At 35.9% G+C, this 24760-nt stretch overlaps 1 protein-coding gene across 1 annotated transcript in view; it reads right to left on the reverse strand.

Moving 5' to 3' along the window:
• Window positions 1–24760, reverse strand: part of MSH4 (mutS homolog 4) — a 98152-nt gene that overhangs the window by 48565 nt on the left and 24827 nt on the right. The window contains exons 8-9 of the mRNA XM_022581067.2: window positions 20951–21018; window positions 3402–3476 (exon numbers count right to left, since the gene is read on the reverse strand). Coding sequence (XP_022436775.2) covers window positions 3402–3476; window positions 20951–21018 — 143 coding nt within the window. The remainder of the gene's footprint in view (window positions 1–3401; window positions 3477–20950; window positions 21019–24760) is intronic.

The following is a 24760-nucleotide window of genomic DNA, read 5'->3' on the forward strand; positions in this document are numbered from 1 at the left end:
ATGTGATATACCATATTAAGAAACTGAAGTATAAAAACCATATGATAATCTCAATAGATGCAGGAAAAGCTTTTGACAACATTCAGCACCCATTTACGATAAAAACTCTCCAGAAAGTGGGCATAGAGGGAAACTACCTCAACATGATAAAAGCCATATATGACAAACCTACAGCCAACATCATTCTCAAAGGTGAAAAACTGAAAGCATTTCCTCTAAGATCAGGAACAAGACAAGGTTGCCCACTCTCACCACTATTATTCAACACAGTTTTGGAAGTTTTAGCCACAACAATCATAGAAGAAAAAAAATGAAATGAATCCAAATAGGATAAGAAGTAAAACTGTCACTGTTTACAGATGACATGATACTATACATAGAAAATCCTAAAGATGCCACCAGAAAACTACTAGAGCTAATCAATGAATTTGGTAAAGTAGCAGGATACAAAATTAATGCACAGAAATCTCTTGCATTCCTATACACTAACAACAAAAAATCAGAAAGAGAAATCAAGGAAACACTCCCATTTACCATTGCAACAAAAACATAAAATACCAAGGAATAAACTTACCTAAGGAGGCCAAAGACTTGTATGTAGAAAACTATATGACACTGATGAATGAAATCAAAGATGATACAAACAGATGGAAAGATATACCATGTTCTTGGATTGGAAGAATCAATATTGTGAAAGTGACTATACTACCCAAAGCATCTACAGATTCAGTGCAATCCCTGTCAAATTACCAATGGCATTTTTCACAGAACTAGAACAAAAAATTCGACAATTTGTATGGAAACACAAAAGACCTCGAATAGCCAAAGCAATCTTGAGGAAGAAAAACGGAACTGTAGGAATCAGTCTCCTTGACTTCAGATATACTACAAAGCTATAGTAATCAAGACAGTATGGTACTGGCATGAAACAGAAATATAGATCAATGGAACAGGACCAAAAGCCCTGAGGTAAACCCACGGACATACAGTCACCTTATCTTTGGCAAAGGAGGCAAGAATATACAATGTAGAAAAGACAGGCTCTTCAATAAGTGGAGCTAGGAAAAGTGGACAGGTACATGTAAAACAATGAAATTAGAACACTCCCTAACACCATACACAAAAATAAACTCAAAATGGATTAAAGACCTAAATGTAAGGCCAGACACTATAAAACTCTTAGAGGAAAACATAGGCAGAACATTCTATGACATAAATCACAGCAAGATCTTTTTTGACCCACCTCCTGGAGTAATGGAAATAAAATCAAAAGTAAACAAATGGGACCTAATTAAACTTCAAGCTTTGCACAGCAAAGGAAACCATAACAAGATGAAAAGATAACCCTCAGAATGGGAGAAAATATTTGCAAACGAAGCAAGTGACAAAGGATTAATCTCCAAAATATACAAGGAGCTCTGTAGCTCAATGTCAAAAAAAGAAAGAACCCAATCCAAAAATGAGCAGAAGACTAAATAGACATTTCTCCAAAGAAGACATACAGATTGCCAAGAAACACATGAAAAGATGCTCAACATCACTAATCATTAGAGAAATGCAAACAACCACAATGAGGTATCTCTTCACACTGCTCACAATGGTCATCATCAAAAAATGTACAAACAATAAATGCTAGAGAGGGTGTGGAGAAAAAGGTTTCCTCCTACACTGTTGGTGGGAATGTAAATTGATACAGCCACTATGGAGGACAATATGGAGGTCCCTTAGAAAGCTAAAAATAGAATTACCATATGACCCAGAAATCCCACTACTGGGCATATACCCTGAGAAAACCATAATTTAAAAAGATACATGCACCACAATGTTCACTGCAGCATTGTTTACAATTGCCAGGACATGGAAGCAAGCTAAATGTCCATCAACACATGAATGGATAAAGATGATGTGGCACATATACACAATGGAATATTACTCAGCCATAAAAAGGAGCAAAATTGAGTTATGTGTACTGAGGTGGATGGACCTAGAGTGTCATACAGAGTGAAGCAAGTTAGTAAGAAAACAAGAAATATCATATGCTAACACACATATATGGGATCTAAATAAATGGTACTGATGAAACTAGAGGCAGGGCAGGAATAAAGGTGCAGATGTAGAGAATGGACTTGAGGACAGAGAGGGGGAAGGGGAAGCTGAGACGAAGAGAGGGAGTAGCACTGACATATATACACTACCAAATGTATAATGGATGGCTAGTGGGAAGCTGCTGCATAGCACAGGGAGATCAGCTCGATGCTTTGTGACCACCTAGAGGGGTGAGATAGGGAGAGTGGGAGGGAGGCACAAGAGGGAGGGGGTGTGGGGATATATGTACACTTATAGCTGATTCACTTTGTTGCACAACAGAAGCTAACACAACACTGGAAAGCAATTATATTCCAATAAAGATATTTTTTAAAAAAACTGACCCTTACTCTTCAAGATGTCAACATCACAAAAGGCAAAGAAAGGCTGAGAAACTTTTCACTTTAAAAAAGTGTAAAGGGGCTTCCCTGGTGGCACAGTGGTTGACAGTCCGCCTGCCGATGCAGGGGACATGGGTTCGTGCCCTGGTCCGGGAAGATCCCATGCCGCGGAGCGGCTGGGCCCGTGAGCCATGGTCACTGAGCCTGCGCGTCCGGAGCCTGTGCTCCACAATGGGAGAGGCCACAACAGTGAGAGGCCCACATACCGCAAAAAAAAAAAAAAAAAGTGTAAAGAAACATGACATTAAATACAATGCATGGTCCTTGACTGGATCATGTACCAGGAAAAAAAAAATACCATAAAGAACAGTATTAGGACAACTGAAAAAATGTGAATATAGGCTATATATAATATGCAGTTGATCCTTGAACAACATGGGTTTGAACTGTGAGGGTCCAGTTATGGGTGGATTTTTTTCAATAGTACAATAAATACCACAGTACTACGTGATCTGCGGTTAGTTGAATCTGCAGATATGGAACTGCAGATGCAGAGGAACTGTGGATGTGGAGGAACTAAATATTCAAAGGGCCAACAATAAGTTATATGCAGAATTTCCACTACACGCAGGGTTGGTGTTCCTGACCCCCATGTTGTTCAAGGGTCAACTTAATAGTATTTTACCAATGTTAAATATCCTGAATTTTTAAATTATATTGTGGTTATGCAAGAGAACATCTTTGTTCTTAGGAGATATGCACTTTAGTATTTAGGTACTGCAACTTATTCTCAAATAGTTCAGTAAGGTAATAATAAGGACAATAATATGTGTGTGTGCTGTGTGTGGAAAGAGACAGAATATGAGAATTCATTATACTATTCTTGCAACTTACTGTGTGAAATTTTTTCAAAACAAAAAGTTTAAAAACCTGATGCTAGACATGTTTTAAACAACATATACACATAAAAATTACCTTTAAAGGATCCACGAGTTCCAAGGTATGTTTTAGGTATATTAAATTTGTTATCTTTGATTCAGCTGCATTAATCTATTAAGATAAAAATCCAAATGTGGACACCATAAATATTTAACACATTAATGGGTTTTCCTCTTGAACATTCTATACTTACATTTCCCATACATTTTTATTTATCAACCTAGGCAGGATAACAGCCTAGACAATGATTACAAATTACTGACCCATCATGATAAGCCTAATGCACTAGTCTCCTGTGAGTCTGACAGTGAGAAGAGTTCACCTCACTGTACCCAACTTTCATTTCTATATAAAACCCTTTGTGTCCAGCTTAACCCACAGTAGCAACAGGAGATACAATGCAATACTGACCAGCACTAAGAGACTAAGATTAATTTTAAAAGGCAGAAAAGACACTGATAAATGGATGATACTTGAAAAACTGAATCCAAACCTCCCAGATAGTTATAGAATTTCCCTCATCTGTTCCTGTTTATGCAAGTAAAACAATTTCCATAATTCCAGTGGTCCAAACTAATTATAGTTTTTCAAAATAAAGCAACATCAACATTCTAAATTTTATAAATAAATTTTTTGAAAATCAAATCATACCATCTCCAAAGCCAAACACTGGTACTAAACCTGGGGAAATGATGAATGTTTGTGAATGGACTAATTTACCAATACTGACAAGGAGTTTTAGGATATTACAATTATGATGTAATATGCTTGATATAGAGCTGTTTTATTTTTATTGAAATATAGTTGATTTATAATGTTATACTAGTTTCAAGTATACAGCAAAGTGATTCAGTTTTACATATATATAAATATATCAAGAATATATAAAGATTAAATAATATGTAATACATATTCTTTTTTTACATTCTCTTCCATTATAGGTTATTACAAGATATTGAGTATAGTTCCATGTGCTATTATAAGTAGGCCCTTGCTGGTTTTCTATTTTATATATATTAATGTGTATATTTTAATCCCAAACTCCTAATTTATCCCTCTCCCTCTCCCACTTAGTAACCACAAGTTTGTTTTTTATGTTTGTGAGTCCATTTCTGTTTTGTAAGTAAGTTCATTGTGTCATTCTTTGGAGTCCACATAAGCAATATCATATGTATTTTTCTTTCTCTGTCTTGCTTACTTCACTTATCTTGATAATCTCTAGGTCCATCCATGTTGCAAATGGCGTAATTTCATTCTTTTTTATGGCTAATATTCCATTGCGTGTGTGTGTGTGTGTGTGTGTGTGTGTGTATGCGTGTGTATACATGACATCTTCTTTATCCATTCATCTGTCAATGGACACTTAGGTTGCTTCCATGTCTTGGCTACTGTTTTGTTGTTTTTTCTTTAAAATATTTATTTATTTATTTTTGGCTGCATTGGGTCTTCACTGTTGCACATGGGCTCTCTCTACCTGCAGCGAGTAGGGGTAACTCTGTTGCGGTGCATGGGCTTCTCACTGCAGTGGTTTATCTTGTTGCGGAGCACGGGCTCTAGGTGCATGGGCTTCAGTAGTTGTGGCTTGCAGGCTCTAGAGCACAGGCTCAGTAGTTGTGGCACACAGACTTAGTTGCTCTGCGGCATGTGGGATCTTCCCGGACCAGGGCTCGAACCCATGTCCTCTGCACTGGCAGGTGGATTCTTAACCACTGTGCCACCAGGGAAGTCCCTTGGTGCATGTATCTTTTTTGAATTGTTTTTCTCCAGATATATGCCTAGTAGTGGGATTGCAGGATCATATGGTAGCTCTGTTTTTAGTTTTTTAAGGAACCACCATACTGTTCTCCATAGCTGCTGTACCAATTCACATTCCCACCAACTGTGTAGGAGGGTTCCCTTTCCTCCACACCCTCTCCAGCATTTATTATTTGTAGACTTTCAATCATGGCCATTCTGACTGGTGTGAGGTGATACCTCATTGAAGCATTGATTTCCATTTCTCTAATTAGCAATGTAATTAGCAATGTTCACGTGCTTTTTGGCCATCTGTATGTCTTCTTTGAGAAAATGTCTTTTTAGATCTTCTGCCCATTTTTTTAAAATATATTTATTTATTTATTTAGTCTGTGTTGGGTGTTAGTTGCGGCATGCAGGATATTTCATTGCAGCACGCAGGTTCTTCATTGCAGTGCACAAGCTTCTCTCTAGTTGTGGCGTGTGGGCTCCAGAGCACGTGGGCTCTGTAGTTGTGGTGCATGGGCTCCAGAGAGCATGGGCTCTGTAGTTGCGGCACACGGGCTCTCTAGGTGTGGCGTGCAAGCCTAGCTGCCCTGCAGCGTGTGCGATCTTAGTTCCTTGACCAGGGATCAAACTGGCATCCCCTGCATTGCAAGGTGGATTCTTAACCACTGGACCACCAGGGAAGTCCTATTCTGCCCATTTTTTGATGGAGCTGTTTGTTTTTTGATATTGAGCTGTATGAGCTGTTTGTATATTTTGGAGATTAATCCCTTGTCAGTCGCATCATTTGCAAATATTTTTCTCCCATTCTGTAAGTTGTCTTTTTTTTTTATGGTTCCCTTTACTGCACAAAAACTTTTAAATTTAATTAGGTCCCATTTATTTATTTTTGGTTTTACTTCCATTACTCTAGGAGATGGATCCACAAAGATACTGCTGTGATTTATGTCAAAATGTGTTCTGCCTATGTTTTCCTCTAAGAGTTTTATAGTACCTGGTCTTACATTTAGGTCTTTAATCCATTTTGAGTTTATTTTTCTATATGGTGTTAGAGAATATTCTAATTTCATTCTTTTACATGTAGGTGTCCAGTTTTCCCAGCACCACTTATTATTAAAAGACAGAAGAGACTGTCTTTTGTGCATTACATATTCCTGCCTCCTCTGTCATAGATTAATTGACCGTAAGTGCGTGGGTTTATCTCTGGGCTTTCTATCCTGTTCCATTGATCTATATATCTCTATTTTTGTACCAGTACCACACTGTTTTGATTACTGTAGCTTTGTAGTACAGTCTGAAGTCAGGGAACCTGATTTCTCCAGCTCCACTTTTCTTTCTCAAGATTGCTTTGGCTATTCGGGGTCTTTTGTGTTTCCATACAAAATTTTAAAAATTTTGTTCTAGTTCTGTGAAAAATGCCATTGGTAATATGATAAGGATTGCACTGAATTTGTAGATTGCCTTGGGTAGTATAGCTATTTTGACAATATTGATTTTTCCAATCCAAGAACATGGATATCTTTCCATCTGTTTGTGTCATCTTCAGTTTCTTTCATCAGTGTCTCATAGTTTTTGGAGTACAGGTCTGTTGCCTCCTTAGAAAGGTTTATTCCTGGTATTTTATCCTTTTTGATGTGATGGTAAATGGGACTGTTTCCTTAATTTCTCTTTCTGAACTTTCATTGTTAGTGTATAGAAATGCAACAGATTTCTGTGTATTACTTTTGTATACTACAACTTTAACAAATTCATTGATGAGCTCTAGTATCTTCAGGATTTTCTATGTCTGCTATCATTTCATCTGCAAACAGTGACAGTTTTACTTCTTCTTTAACAATTTGGATTCCTTTTATTTCTTTTTCTTCTCTGATTGCCATGGCTAGGACTTCCAAAATGATGTTGAACAGAAGTGGTGAGAGTTGACATCCTTGTCTTGTTCCTGATCTTAGAGGAAATGCTTTCAGCTTTTCACCAGCTGTGGATTTGTCATATATGGCCTTTATAATATGTTGAGGTAGGTTCTCTCTATGCCCATTTTCTGGAGAATTTCTATCATAAATGGATGTTGAATTTTATCAAAAGCTTTTTCTGCATCTATTGAGATGATCATATGGTTTTTATTCTTCATTTTGTTAATGTGGTATCTCATACTGAATGATTTGTGGATACTGAAAAATCCTTGCATCCCTGGGATAAATCCCACTTGAATATGGTGTATGATCCTTTTAATGTATTGTTGGATTTGGTGTGCTAGAATTTTGTTGAGGATTTTTGCATCTATGTTCATAAGTGATACTGGCCTGTAATTTTCTTTCTTTATGGTATTGTTGTCTGGTTTTGATATCAGGGTGATGATGGCTTTATAGAATGAGTTTGGAACTGTTCCTTCCTCTGAAATTTTTTGGAATAGTTTCAGAAGGACAGCTGTTAACTCTTCTCTAAATGTTTGATAGAATTCCCCTGTGAAGCCATCTGGTCCTGGACTTTTGTTTGAGCGGAGTTTTTTAATCTCAGATTCAATTTCAGTACTTTTTGGGTTTTTTTGGGTTTTTTTTGTTTTTTGCGGTACGCGGGCCTCCCACCACTGCGGCCTCTCCCGCTGCGGAGCACAGGCTCTGGACGCACAGGCCCAGCGGCCATGGCCCACGGGCCCAGCCACTCCGTGGCATGTGGGATCTTCCCGGACCGGGGCACGAACCCGTGTCCCCTGCATCGGCAGGCAGACCCTCAACCACTGCGCCACCAGGGAAGCCCAATTTCAGTACTTGTAACTGGTCTGTTAATGTTTTCTACTTCTTGCTGGTACAGTCTTGGGAGATTGTATCTTTCTAAGAATTTGTCCATTTCTTATCTTTCTAAGAATTTGTCCATTTCTTCTAGGTTGTCCATTTTATTGGCATATAGTTGCTTGTAGTAGTCTCTTATGGCCCTTTGTATTTCTGTGGTGTCGGTTGTAACTTCTTTTTCATTTCTAATTTTATTGATTTGAGCCCTCTCCCTTTTTTTCTTGATGAGTCTGGCTAAAGATTTATCAATTTTGTTTATCTTTTCAAAGAACCAGCTTTTAGTTTGGTTGATCTTTTCTACTGTTTTTTTGGTCTCTATTTCATTTATTTCTGCTCTTCCATTAACTTTGGGTTTTGTTTGTTCTTCTTTCTCTAGTTGCTCTAGGTGTAATGTTAGGTTATTTATTTGAGATTTTTCTTGTTTCCTGAGGTAAGCTTGTATTGCTATGAGCGATTTCTCTTTGAAGCCTCCTAACCTATATCCCCATTGCACAATACCTGGACTTTTCCAAGACTATATGGATCAATTTAGAAGAAATACTCAAATGAATGTTGTTAGCCCCAAAACAAGTTATCTCATGCTCTCTTATAATGAATTTCTGAAACTAACTGGAATATTAAAAATAAATAAAATTCACCGAACATAAGACAATTATCATCACTATTACTAAAGGAGAACATCTTCCAAAAATAGCCAAGATACTCTTGAAGAAGAACAGCATGGAACGACTAACTCTAATGAATATCAACTTATAATAGAGTAATTAAGAAACTGTGGTATCAGCACAAGGGCAGACAGAGAGACCAATGGTATAGAATAGAGTCTAGAAAGAAAATCATATATGGGCACTTGATTTATGACAAAGGTTGACTGTGGAGCAGTAGGCAAAGGAAAGTCTTCTCCATAAATGGTACCAATACGATTATGAATCTGTACAAGAAAAAATTAAATATGGCCCCTTCTTCACACCACATACAAATATCAATTCCAGGTGGACTGTAAATCTAAACATAAAACAATAAAGCATCTGGAATATAACAAAGAAGAATATCTTCATTACCTTGGATATTCTAACCAAACCTTTATAAGTTTCATAATTGATGATTTAGCACACATTAATCACAGGTTCAAACTAATGGCCAAGTTGTTTACATCTCCCCCATGGTCTGTTTTTTGTGGGCACACAAAAATCACATTACAAATACTCCAACCACAAATCCCACCATCTGTGTTTTGCTTCTTACTAAATAGGGGACATTTTCACCTAACAAGTTCCTACTACTGCAGTAATTTACGGTTTTGAAATATTTTTCCGCCAGTCTTCCACCTCCTGAGTAATCCTGGTACCTCCCCATGTAATTCTGCATGACGTACTTCTTTCTCTCAGGAATTGTAAGTAAGAAGAATATCCTTTGGACTTCCCTGGTGGTGCAGTGGTTAAGAACCCACCTGCCAACACAGAGGACATGGGTTCGAGCCCTGGTCCGGGAAGATCCCACATGCTGCGGAGCAACTAAGTCCATGTGCCACAACTACTGAGCCTGTGCTCCACAACAGGAGAAGCCACCGCAATGAGAAGGCCGCACACCACAACAAAGAGTAGCCTCCACTCACCGCAACTAGAGAAAGCCCGCGCACAGCAACAAAGATGCAATGCAGCCAAAAATAAATATATAAATAAATTTAGATTAAAAAAAAAAAATATATATATATACATATAGCCTTTAAATGGCATTAGCCTCTCCATGTCATCACTCAGTGATCTCCATAAATTAAAATCCCATGGGTACAATCAAGACACTGGGGTAGGTAAAGAATTCTTAAGCAGAATACAACAAACACTAACTATAAAGGAAAAAAATAAAGTAGACTACATTTAAATTAAAGACTTCTAATAAGTCAGACAGAGACAAATACCACATGATCTCACTTATACATGGATCTAAAAACAAACAAAAAACCAAACTCATAAATACAGGGAACAGATTGGTGGTTGCCAGAGTTAGGATGTGGGGGAGAGGCAAAATGGGAGAAGAAGGTCAAAAGGTACAAACTTCCAGCTATAAAATAAATAAGTCATGGGGATGTAATATACAGCATGGTGACTATAGTTAATGACACTGTATTGCATATTTGAAAGTTACTAAGAGTGTAGATCTTAAAGTCCTCGTCACGAGAAAAATATTTAAAACTATGCATGGGGATGGATGTTAACTAGACTTACTGTGGTGATTGTTTCATAATATATACAAAATAATGAATCAAAAAAAAGAATTTCTATTCATCAAAAGACACCACTGATGCAGGATAGGTTCTCCAAAAACCAGTTTTTAGAAACCAAATAATTTATTTGAAAAGTAATTCCAGGAAGTATAGGCAAGAAGAGTGGGGAAGTAAGAAGGCAAGGGAAGAACATCAATATAGGATGTAATGATGATCCGGTTACCAGTGTATGGTACCGTGGCTCAATCCTGCTGGAGACCTCTCAGAGATAGTGTAAAGTAAGCTTCAGAAACTACTTCCAGAGGTAAGGAAAATGGGGCATTTATTCACCAACTTCAGTTCAGTATTCATCAAGACATATCACTGGGTCAGCAACTCCCTGATTACTCTCTAGTCTCTCCTGTGGCCAGAGAAAGTCCTCAGGCAGAAAGTTGCAGCTTGCTTGCAGTGAGATGCCATCCATACACAAAAGTGAATGCCAAGGGGATGTGGGTGGCACACCAACAATGTCTACCCCACAATACTGAACAAAAAAAGCCAATTACAAAGTGGGAGAAGATATTCGTAACACAGAAGCAACTTATATAAACAGCTTATATAAACAGCTCTACAAATCATAAAAGATAACTCAATAGAAAAATGGGCAAGACCTTCACAAAAGAAGATAGTCAAATGGTCAATATACATATGAAAGGGTGTTCAACCTCATTAACAGGAAAATGCAAATAAAACCACAATGAAATACTACTATCTACCAACCACTATGGCTAAGATTTTTCAACTGACAATATCAGGTTTTGGATAAGAGCAATGGGACTTCTCATACCCTCCTGATGGGACTGTAAATTAGTACAATCATTTTGAAAAACATTTTGGCAAACATCATGTTTGCCAAAAGTTCAACTAAAGTTGAAGATACACCTCAAGACTCAGAAGTTCCATTCCTATGTACCCAATAAAAATATGTCCAAAATTTTATTAAGAAGCAGGTATAAAATGATTAAGCAGTATTATTTCTAATTGCCAAAACCTGCCCACAACTCAGAAGTCCAATAACAGTGAACTGAATAATGGCATACTCATACAGTGGAATATTATATAGCAATGGAAATAAATGAGCTACAGCTACATGCAACAACATGAATAATCTTACAAACACAATGTTGGATAGAAGAAGCCAGATATAAAAAATACACACTGAATGATTCCTTATATTTAAAGTTTTTAAAAGAACAAGTAAAACTAAGTTATAAAGAAAAACAAAAAAGTAATTAATAAAAAGTGGTTTCTTTTTGGAGGGAGGTAGAGAATAATGAATAGGAAGGAACAGAAGGGGAGTTCTGAAGTACTGGCAATATCTGTTCCTTTACCTGAGTGGTCATCACATGGGTGTTCACTGTTGTAATGCCTGAATACATTTCTGGCTATAATAATTGGGTATAACAATTGGATTCTACTGGCATCTAGTGGGTAGAAGCTATGAATACTGCTAAACATTTTAGAATGCACAGAACAGTAAAAGAATTATCCATCCCAACATGTCAACAGTGCCAAGTTTGAGAAATCCTGCTGTGGAGGAGTTGTCTTACTATATTTACACAGGTACTCTCTTAACCTCTTATATCACTAGTGATTTCCTGTTTCTTCTTTCTCTGTCTCTCCTTCCAATCTCTTCCTACCTTAATGGCTTTGAGAAAGTAAACAGCAATGAATCTTACAGTTGCAAGGTACTAAGCGTTGCCCATACCACATGAGCAGAGAGGCAGACCCTTCCCTAGGTGAGTACTCCAGATGAGTATCCAGCCCTGAATGACACCTTAACTGCAGTTTGTAAGACCCTAAGCAGAGAACCAAGCTAAGATATGCATAGACTCCTAACTGACAGAAACTGTGAGATAATAAATATGTGTAGTTTTAAGCTGCTATAGTTGAGGTCATTTGTTATGCAGCAATAGAACACTAATACAGTCTCTTTACAGCTTGCTTCTTCAAAGCCAAGAAAAGAGTTTCTTCGTGGAGAACTGGGAGAAAATTCTCTACTGGCCTTTTGCATGTCTTATGAGCAAAGGCACTGACCGCCTTTGTTCTGGACAGACTTTTCAAGGATGTTTATATAGTGAATAGCCTTGAAAGATATAGTGTCTCCTTCTACAGCAAAGGGCAGGTCTGCTTACAGTCTCAGAAGATAAAGATGGTGCCTCCCTGCATAATAGCAGGCAACTATGCTTACCGCCCATTATAAAAGATTCAGGTTCCCTAAGATCAGCAATTCTCTCCTGTAAAACTCTGTATGTGCAGGTACCACCTAGCCCTCTTCACATCGCCCTGTGGGAAAAGGAGCTTGGGGAATCAGTGCAAGAAAATGTTGATACTCTGGATATTGCTATTGTGGGTATAAAGTCCTTTCTCTCTGATCTAGGAGTCTGTGTCTTCTGTCAGCATTTATGAAACTGTGGCAGGCTAACTTGTTAGCTTGCAAGTAGGGTAGAATATCAGATACCTTACAGTTCCTGATAATACTATGCTGTAATTGCTTTTTTTTAACCAAAATCTCAAAATGAATTATAAATTCCTTTGGGTTAGAGATTCACTTCTTACTGTATCCCTAGCACTCATTACAATGCTTGGTAAAATAACTTGTTGAATTAATTAAAGAAGGAGCCATGTACTACATACTCTATATGGCAGTCTGAAATCAATTGGAAAAAATTAAAAGTTATTCAAAACAAAGCAAAGAAACTTGGGTAAAAACTTGAAAAAAATTCTTTAATATCAAAGTTTTCAAATGTTGCAGGAAGTATTTTGGATGTTTATAATGGAAAACACAAACATTCTTAATGCAATACATTAAATTGTAAGGTTATAAACACTGCATAAAAAGAAAAGACATTTGGATTAATTAAAATAATAAATTTAAGTTTTATTCTCAATGAATACTTATGACCAGAAAATATGCATTTTATAAAATCAATATTCTTAAAGAGAAAAAATGAGAATTCACCTTAGGCAAACAATTCCATACTGGAAATTTTCAGAGAACATTTAGTTCATTCAGAAGTTTAAGCCAGTCATAAAATTCAGCCAAAAGAACATTTAGTTCATCCACAAGCTTAAGCAAATAATGCAACTTAACCAGCACAAGTCTGAACTAATTTAGTAAATATCATATTTAATTAAGATATATATATATGCTTATATTAAATGAAGGAAAAGCCTCATTTAAAATATATCTCCAGATGGTTAAGGAAACAGCAACTGAGAAACAGTATAAGGAATATTGAAATTCATGAATTATGTATCAGGTCAATATATTGTACATCTCATCTGAAAAGTACTTTTTTTACTTTATATTTTTCCTTTTTTTAAAATGTTTTATTGGAGTATAGTTGATTTACAACGTTGTGTTAGTTTCAGGTGTGGAAAGTATTTTTTAAAAAGCCTCCACAAAGGACAGATGTGCTAGTTAAGTAAAAAATGTACAGCTATGACTGATCCCTCCAAAACTAAAAAGGGTGGGAAGTAACACTGGCCCATAAAAACCTTATGGAGCTAGTTACAGATTGCCTTTTCTAGACTGGAAAAAAGATTCCAGATTCTCAATTTACAGAATTACCTTACACTTAGCCCACTGGGCTTTTCTAAAATCTGACAGTCAAACTGATTACAGCAGCTGGTTATTTAATCACAGATATTTCCCAGAGAGCTAGTTGGCTAAATTGATATTCCTTTCTTAATATAACCAGAAACAGTCTAATGCAAAAACATGTACAGCTGATCCTTGAACAACACAGGTCTGAACTGCATGGGTCCACTTAAATGCAGATTTTTTTCAATAAATGCACATATGTACCGGAGATGTATTTTCTCTTCCTTATGATTTTCTTAATAATGTTTTCTTTTCTCTAGCTTACTTTATTGTACGAATACAGTATAAAAATATATAACATACAAAATATGTATTAATCAGCTGTTTATGTTATCAGTAAGGACTCCAGTCAACAGTAGGCTATCAATAGTTAAGTTTGGAGGAAGTCAAAAATTATATGAGGATTTTCAATTTGCAGGGGGTCAGCACCCTTCAGCCTCATGTTGTTCAAGGGTCAATGGTATATTACTAATTCTTATAGCCAGAGAAACTAAATCATGAATATGTATGACTGTGTAATACTACACATTACACAAGGTGACAACAAAGAGACTGCTCTCAGGTATAATCTGATAATTAATTCTTTCCTATAATAAAATATTACCTGAATCTAATGATGAGGAAACATCAGACAAACCCAAATGGAGCGAAAATACATACCCGTAATTTTCAAGTGTCATGGTCATGACTGAAGACTAAATAGATACAAAAACTAAAGGCAATGCTTGATTCTTAACTGAATCCTTTTTCTATAAAGGGCATTGTTGGCGGGACTTCCCTGGTGGTCTAGTTGTAAAGAATCCACCTTACAATGCAGGGGACGCCAGTTCGATCCCTGGTCAGGGAACTAAGGTCCCACATGCCGCAGGGCAACTAAGCTCGTGCACGCCTCAACTAGAGAGCCTGCATGCTGCAAACTACAGAGCCCACACGCTCTGGAACCCGCGTGCCATAACTACAGAGCCCACATGCCCTGGAGCCTGCATGCCACAACTAGAGAGAAGCCTGTGCATCGCAACAGCCTGTGCGCCACAACAAAAGATCCCGCATGCCTCAACAAAGATCCCACATGCCACAACTAAGACCCGACGCAGCCAAAAATTAAAAAAATAAATAAATAATAAATACATCTTAAAAAATAATAATAAGGGATATTATTGACAAAACTGGAAAAACTTGAATGAGGTCTGAGGATTAAATGTTATTAAATGGTATTATCATTAATTTCCTTATTTTGAAGGTTTACTGTGGTTGAATAGGAAAATATCCTTGTTGTAAGAAATACTAATGTATTTGAGAGTGACAGAGCATCATGTCAGCAACTAACTCTTAAAATTTTCAGGAAAATAAGTTCTTTGTAATGTACTTGCAAATTTTCTGAAGATTTGAGATTTTATTTAATTTTTATTTTCACTTTCTAAAGATGCTGAAACCAAAAGGTCTTACATGCTTCCAGAGAATGAAGGGGGAAAATATGTCAGTCATATCCAAAATTCAGGAGTCTCAATGGTTTCAACTTCTCAATAGGAACATTATAAGCTACAAGACAGTGGGGAAATGCCTCCTAAATTCTGAAGAAAAATTACTTCCTGACGAATTCTATTTTCAGCAAAACTATCAATCAATCATGAGGAAATGAGAAAACATTTTAGACATATAAAGTCTCACTCTTTCTCAAAAAGTTACTAAAAACTGTGCTCCATGAAAAGAAGAGAGTAAGTGAAAACAGAGGAAGACTTGGGATATAAAAAACAAGAGATCCAGGACTTCCCTGATGGTCCAGTGGTTAAGAATCCGCCCTCCAATGCAGGGGATGTGAGTTGGATCCCTGGTCGGGGAACTAAGATCCCACATGCTGAGAGGCAACTAAGCCCATGCACCACAACTACTGACCATGTGAGCCACAACTAGAGAGAAGCCCATGTGCTGCAACAAGGAGCCCACATGCCACAGCGGAGGATCCTGCGTGCTGCAGCTAAGACCCAATGCAGCCAAAAATAAAATAAATAAACAAACATTTTTTTAAAAAAAGAGAGATCCAACACAGGAAAGACAAACAATGATGATGAAGAGAAATCTGGGGTCATAGCTGTATACTAGCGAAAGAGAGGTAACCAATCCAGATTGGAACAAGTTTGAAACCTGTGGGAGAGACATCTTCCAGAGGTTGAAATTGACTGAGTACCTGAAGTGAATGAATGAATACTGAGAGGATATTTAGAATATACTGAAAGGATATTTATATAATTGGTGAAAATGTCTATGCTTGAATTAGTGAAAGTACAAGGTAAACCACACACAAAAAAAGTTATTAATTCTGGGGGAAAAATGTGAAAAGTTGTGCATGCTGAGTTCTGTGTAGCATGGATAGTCATAATCATTTTGATCTAACTAAAATTATGTTATAACCTTACTGGGTGAGGGGAAGTAGGGAAGTGTCCATGTTTATAGAAGGAAAAGGAAAGAAAGCTAAATAGTCATCCTTCTGGAAGGGAATTAACATGTAATATCAAAGGACATACGAAGAAAATGAAAAGACAACCCAATAAATGGTAGAAAATATTTGTAAATCATATATACAATAAGGGACTTATATCCAGAATATATAAAGAACTCTTACAACTCAATAATAAAATGACAATCCAATCAAAAATTAGCAAAGGATATGAGTAAACACTTCTGCAAGGAAGATATACAAATGGCCAATAAGCACAAGAAAAGGTGCTCAACATCATTAGTCATATCAGCGAAATGCAAATAAAAACCACAAGAGACTACTTCATACCCACTAGGATGACTAGAATCAAAAAGTCAGATAATAACAAATGTTGGCAAGGATGTGGAGAAATTGGGACCCTCATAGACTGCTGGTGGAATTGTAGAACGATAGTCACTTTGGAAAACAGTCTGGCAGTTTTTCAAACAATTAAACATAGAGTTACCATATGAGCCAGCAATTCCACTCTAGGTATAGATCCAAGATAAACAAAAACTTACATCCACACAAAAACTTGTATATAAATATTCATAGCAGCATTATCAATAATCAAAAGTGCAAACAACTCAAATGTTCAGCAACTGATGAACAGATAAACAAAATGTGCTATATCTATACAATGGAATATTATTTATCAATAAAAAGAATCAGGGCTTCCCTGGTGGCACAGTGGTTGAGAGTCCGCCTGCCGATGCAGGGGGCACGGGTTCGTGCCCCGGTCCGGGAAGATCCCACATGCTGTGGAGTGGCTGGGCCCGTGAGCCGTGGCCGCTGAGCCTGCGCGTCCGGAGCCTGTGCTCCGCAACGGGAGAGGCCACAACAGTGAGAGGCCCGCGTACCGCAAAGAAAAAGAAAAAAAAAAGAATCAAATATTGATGTATGCTACAATATGAATTAACCTGAAACATTATGCTAAGTGAAAAAAGCCAAACATAAGAGACTACATATTGTGTGATTCTATTTATATGAGATGTCAAGAATAGGCAAATCTAAAGGAACAGATAGATTAGAAATGCCAAGCACTGGGGGGAAGAGGATTGGAAGGGATGGAAAGTGATTGCTAACAGGTACAGCGTTACTTTTTGGGGTGATGAATACGTTCTAAAATTGACTGTAGTGTTTGTTGTACAACGATGAATATACAAAACATGGTTAAATTGTATACTTCAAATGGGTGAAGTGTATGCTTTGTGAATTCTACCTTGATAAAGCTGTTATATTTTTAAAAATAAACTGTGTGATATATGTAGAAATAAAATATATGACAATAGCCCAGTGGGAGGAATGGGGGGAATGGCAGCATACTACCATAAGGTTTTCTTTTTCAGCTTTACTGAGGTATAACTGACATATAAAATTGTAAGATATTTAAAGTGTACATTGTGGTGATTTGATGTACATACACATTGCAAAAGGATCCCCCCATCTAGTTAATTAATGCATCCATCACCTCACATATTTATCTTTCTTTTTGTATGTGAGAACATTTAAGATTTACTCTCTTGGCAAATTTCAATTATACAATACAGTGTTATAAACTATAGTCACCATGTTTTATATTTGATCTGCAGATCTTATTCATCTTATAGTTGAAAGTTTGTACCCTTTAACCAACTTCTTCCTATTTCCCTGATCTGCAAGCCCTGGCAACAACTTTTCTACTCTTCCTGTGAGTTTGCTTTTTTTTTTTTTTAGATTTCTCATACACGAAACCATGCAGTATTTATCTTTTTCTGTTTGGCTTACTTCACTTAGCATAATGCCCTCAATGCTACCCCTGTTGCCACAAATGGAAGTATTTCCTTCTTTCTCATGACTGCATAATATTCCAGTGTGTGTCTGTGTGTGTGTGTCTGTATCTTGGCTATTATGAATAATGCTGCAATGAACATGGGAGTGCAGATATCTCTTCGACATCCTGCTTCTATTTCATTTGGATATATACTTAGAAATGGGATTGCTAGATCATATGGTAGTTCTATTTTTTTAATTTTTTGAGGAACTGCTATACTCTTTTCCATAAATTTAGCTGCACTAATTTACATTCCATCAATAATGCACAAGGGTTCCTTTTTCTCCACATTCTCACCAACACTTGCTATCTTACATCCTTTTGATGACAGGCATTCTAAAAAAGTGATATCTCATTGTGGTTTTGATTTGCATTTCCCTGATGATTAGTGATGCTGAACACCTTTTCCCGCACCTGCTAGTCATTCATATGTCTTCTTTGGAAAAATATCTATTTGGTTCCTCTGACCATTTTTTAATCAGATTGTTTATTTTTTTGCTATTGAGTTATATGAGTTCTTTATATATTTTGAATATTAACTCCTTATCAGATATATGATTTGCAAATATTTTCTCCAATTCTGGAGTTACATTTTAATTTTATTGGTTATTTCTTTTGCTGTGCAGAAGTTTTTTAGTTGGATATACTCCCAACTTGTATTATTTTTGCTTCTGTTGCCACTACTCTATGGTTCTTATACCACATGTGAAGTGACATAATATTATTTGAAGGTAGACTGAAGTCAGCTAAAGATGTAATCAATAAACCTGAAAGCAACCATTAAAATAACAAAACAATGAGTTCTATCCAATAAATCAACAGAGGAGTAAAATGAGATCATAAAAAATATTCAATTAATCCAAAAGAAGGCAGAAGAAAAGGAAAAGAAAGCAAATAGAAAAAAAGTGCCATGATGGCAGATTTAAATCAAAACATATCAATAATCTCATTAAGTACAAATGAAATAAACACCCTAATTCAAAGTAAGATATTCTGGGAATTCCCTGGTGGTTCAGTGGTTAGGACTCTGCACTTTCACTTCTGAGGTTGTAGGTTCAAATCCCTGGTCAGGGAACTAAGATCCCACAAGCTGCGTGGCCAAAAAAAAAAAAAGAAGAAGAAACAGGTAACCTGAATAGCATCATATCTATTAAATATTTAAGAAGTTGAATTTAGAGTCAAAAACATTCCTACAAAGAAAATTCCAAGTTTTAATGGCTTCATTTGTGAATTCTACCGAACATTTAAGGAAGAAATAGTACCAGTTCTACACAAACACTATGAGAAAATTGAAGAGGAAGGAATGCTTCTAACCTCATTGTATGAAACCAACTAATTTTGTTCCAGACATCAGTTGTTCTAGGTTACCTCTCATTTGCATATATTGAATTTTAAGGTGTTTCAATTATTTAAGGAAACTTCCAATTCTCTGCCTGCCCAACAGCCAAAACTTTTCCATATAATGTTTTTATTGTAAATGAACCTTAAGAGCAATTATCTCTACAATATGGAAAGGCTTCTTAAACATCGATAAGCCTTCAATGGATCTGCAAAGTAATCACATTTTAAATCAAATTTTACTGATGTACAAGACGTCTTTCCTTTTTAAGCACATGAGCAAAAATATACAGGTGACCCTTGAACAACATGGGTTTGAATGGTGCGGGTCCACTCATAGGTGGATTTTATTCAAAAAATACAGTATGACACAATCCAGTTGCAGAACCCTCCTATGCAGAGGGCTGACTGTAATGTTACACACCTGCGTGGGTTTTCAACTGTATGGGGGGCGGGGAGGGGGACACTCCAAACCCTGCATTGTTCAACAGTCAACTGTACATGTATTTCATTAAAGTAAATATTTTTCAATTCACCTTAAATGGAAGAATGAAAACCATCTATTCCTTTCTTTATAGAATGTGCCTATAGGCACTAAGTATTTACTTATTATTTTTTTAATAGATCTTTATTGGAATATAATTGCTTCACAATACTGTGTTAGTTTCTGTTGTACAATAAAGTGAATCAGCCATATGCATACATAAATCCCCATATCCCCTCCCTCTTGAGCCTCCCTCCCACCCTACCTATCCCATCCCTCTAGGTCATCGCAAAGCACCAAGCTGATCTCCCTGTGCTATGCAGCAGCTTCCCACTAGCTATTTTACATTTGGTAGTGTATATATGTCGATGCTTCTCTCACTTCATCCCAGCTTACGCTTCCCCCACCACGTTCTCAAGTCCATTCTCTATGTCTACCTCTTAATTCCTACCCTGCCACTAGGTTCATCAGTACCACTTTTTTTTTTTAGATTCCACATATATGTGTTAGCATACAGTATTTGTTTCTCTCTTTCTGACTTACTTCACTCTGTATGACAGACTCTAGGTCCATCCACCTCACTACAAATAACTCAATTTCGTTTCTTTTTATGGCTGAGTAATATTCCATTGTATATATGGCACTAAGTATTTAAATTTGTAAAATATCCAAAGACTTTGTTTCATTCCTAAATGTTAAGCATATTTGAAAACTAATCAAACTTCACATAATGATCACCTTTTAAAGGACCTTTGGAACTAAAACAATTTTTCTCTATTTATTAAGCAAATTATTGTCATCTAAGGTTTTTGAAAACTATATCCAAATTCTTTAAGTAAATATTTGATAAATGAAAATATACCAATTCCTCACCTAAGAAACTTTTAATTTTAAATATATCATATATGATAATACACTGAGGAAAAAAGTTTCCTTTAAAAAGGTATAATACTCCAGATATTAATAATGACGTACATTTCCAAAAGATTTTCATATTTTCCAATTGTTACATCATATTAAGACAAGTTATATCACATAAGGTATAACAATATAACATATAATTTGTACATAAACATACCGTGTCTTGCTTTGGAATTTGGACTAAAACAGAAAGAAGCTGCTCTGTATCAAGAAATCTTGCTAAAACTGAAACAAACAAACAGAAACTATGAGCAGTTAAACTTTGTTACATTTTTTAAATATACACTATGTAAAATATTATCCTCAAGTAATAGAACAGAACAGTTTTACCTGAAAATATTACTTGTTTGAATTATCTTCATCTATCTTACATTTACCAGGAGTAAACTAATAAATTCTAGTGGTCTTTTCCTAATTTTGATTACTCAGAACTTGTCTTCAAATTTTGCCACTGTTGATCACCCCTTCCTTCTTGAAACTCTACTTCTCTGACTTTTAGATGTTGCTTATCATAATTTTCTTCCCACCTTTTTGACTTCTTACTTTTCTACATGATACTTAAAAGATCAGAGAAGATTAGTTTGAAAGCATAGTTCAACCACTAACCATATAACCTTCCAAAAGTTACATAACTTCTCTGAACTTTAGTTGTTCTCATCTTTTAAATGTGGATAATAACATCTTCCTCCTAGGGTTGTAGTGAGGATTAAGTGCAATAATATGTGCATAGGAGTACCTTGCACATACCAGAGCTCAAAACTGTTATTTTATTCTTCTCAACTCATTTTCCAGCTTCAAGTACACTATAAAAGTATATGTATAGATAATTGGAATCTATCCCTTTTAAATGTCCCCAGGTGTTTTTTTCTTTACCTTAAACTATAGTAACTATTTCTTAATGACTCATGGTTATTATCATCATTGTAATGTGTGATCTCAAAAGTTTTTGTGTAAACATATTGATACTTTCACAAAGTGGCCCCAAACTGTTATCCTTTAAAAAAAAGAACTAAATACAAAAATTTTATGTCACTTCTTTCTTGTTCAAATTTTTGATGTTCTTCAGTTTGCCTACCTCTAGAGCTGTGCCTCTTTCTAAATTACCACTTCTATGGTAATTATGTTAAAACTGTGGTTAAAAAATTAGAGTAAATAGGCTGAGTATACTATTATACTATTATATTATACTACCATGACATTTTATATGTGAGTCCACTAGTCAGACTCTCTTAAGCCCTCACATAGATTGGCCTTTCTCTTTTTCAGTCTCTTCCTTCTTCCTCTCCCCAAATCTACTGTAACAAACAAACAATGTTTCTAAAATAAGGATTTGACCATATATATTACTCTCTTGGTTTAGAATCATCACCTCCCTATTGATTTCAGGATAAAATCCAAACTTCTTAGCATTATATAAAGGCTTTTCATAAACCAGCCTCAATTCTCATTTCCTGCCATTCCCCAAGGCTTCAAGTCATAAATAACTACTGGCCATGCCTTAAATACAGCAAGTTCTTTTGTAACAATGTAAGTATAACTGCAGAAGCTTATGTTAACTCTATCCTCCTCAACTTCCCAGAAAAAGAAGTGTACCCTAGAAAGTAATGACTGCTCAGGATCACAGCAGCACCCATATTGGATCTTTATCCCAGCCACTGCATCCAAAAAACATTTTTGTTACCCCTATGCACATCAACATACCTTGCTCAGGCATGTTCCCTTTGTCTTGAGTATCATTTCTAGAATTCTCCTGTTGTCAAAATCCTACTCATTCCCTTAAGACAGAGCTAAAATATTATCTCTGTGAATCCTGGATACTATATTTATCCCAGCTCCCTCCTCTATGTTTCCACAAAATATTAAATTATTATTGTGTTTTTCACACTGTATCATATTTATTTATTTAGAGTTCTGTGTCTCTAACATGAATGTAAGATCCCTGAGGACAAAAACTTATAACTTAATCTTCATGTTTTCATCCCTATTGTAGAATGCCTACAAGAAAGTACGTACTGTACTTTTTATGAGGTTCACATTCTCATTATTACATGTTAAGATAAATTATATACTGTCAAGATAAAGAAAATATAGAAATATTTAACATTTGTAGATGCCAATTTAAAACTTTCTATTATAAGGAATTATAAAACTTAAAATATATGAAAACTAAAGCTTCAAATAAAATCCAAGTTTTTCATTAAAATCTCATCATATAGAACATTATAATCTTTGGAACAACAGAATACAATTTTCAACATGTTTAATAATAAATCAATAGCTTAACAAATATGAACACCCATTATGTTCTAGACTCATATGGGAATCATCCAACAAAACATTCACTTACAGTACTGTAAGATAAGTGCCATAACAAGATACTACAGACAACATATAGAAAAGATACCTAACATAGACTTGGGGAGGCAGAGAGGCTTCTAGAAGAAGTGACATCTAAACTGGGATGGTAAATTATGAACTGCAGTTGGCTAAAGAGTAGCTTGGGAGAAGAGGTTACAGAGAAGAAAGAGAAAAGATTCTAGACAGAACACTCTTTGACATGAATGGTCAATATTTTTTTGGACCTGTTTCCTAAGGCAAAGGAAATAAAAATAAACAAATAAGACCTAATGAAACTTAAAAGCTTTTGCACAGCAAAGGAAACCACTGACAAAATGAAAAGACAGTCTACTGAATGGGAGAAAATATTTGCAAATGATATACCCAGGAAGGGGTTAATATCCAAAATATATAAACAGCTCAAATAATTCAATATCAATAAAACAAATAATCCAATTAAAAAGTAGGCAGAAGACCTGAATAGACATTTTTCCAAAGAAGACATACAGATGGCCAACAGGCACACGAAAAGATGCTCAACACTGCTAATCATCAGAGAGCGCAAATCAAAACCATAATGAGATATCACCTGACACCTGTCAGAATGGCTATCATCAAAAAGACCACAAATAACAAATGTTGGCAAGGTTGTCAAGAAGAGGGAACCTTCATACACTGATGGTGGGAATGTAAATTGGTGCAGTCACTGTAGAAAACAATATGGAGGTTTCTCAAAAAACTAAAAATAGAACTACCATATGACTCAGCAATTCTACTCCTGGGTATATATCTGAAAAAAACAAAAACACTAATTTGAAAAGATGCATGCACCCCAATGTTCACAGCAGCATTACTGACAATTGCCAAGATATGGAAGCAACTTAAGTGTCCATCAACAGATGAGTGAATAAAGAAGATGTGGTATATGTGTGTGTACATATATATGGAATACTACTCAGCCATAAAAGAAGGATGAAATTTTGCCATTTGCGAAAACATGGATGGGTCCTGGAGGGTATTATGCTTAGTGAAATAAGTCAGGCAGAGAAAGACAAACACTTATACATGGAATCTAAAAAATAAAACAAACAAAAGAGTATAGCAAAACAGAAACAGACTCACAGATACAGAGAACCACCTAGTGGTTAACAATGGGGAGAGAGTAGGGAGGAGGGTCAAGAAAGGGGTAGGGGATTAAGCGGTACAAATTACTATGTATAAAATAAGTGAGCTACAAGGATATATTATACAGCATAAGGAATATAGTCATTATTTTGTAATAACTTTAAATGGAGTATAATCTATACAAATTTTGAATCATTATGTTGTACAACTGACACTAATATTGTAAATCAACTATACCCCAATGGAAATAAATTAAATTAAAAAAAATTTAAAAGCCAGAACATGAGACAGGATATGTTCAAGTAACTAAAAGAAGTTCAATTATACTAGAAGGCAGAATGACAAGTGACGAGTAACAAGAGATGCTGTGGGAGATGATAAAGAAATAGCCATCCAGAAGAGTTTGGATTTTATCCTAAAAGTAATGAGAAGAGAATGAAGGATTTTATGCAAGTGGATATGTGGTAGCCCCACAAAGATGTCCACATCTTAATCCCTGGAACCT

The sequence above is a fragment of the Delphinapterus leucas genome, chromosome 1, assembly GCF_059928025.1.
Source record: "Delphinapterus leucas isolate spDelLeu-1000000601 "Yukka" chromosome 1, BTC_Dleu_Yukka2, whole genome shotgun sequence".
Taxonomy (NCBI): Eukaryota; Metazoa; Chordata; class Mammalia; order Artiodactyla; family Monodontidae; genus Delphinapterus; species Delphinapterus leucas.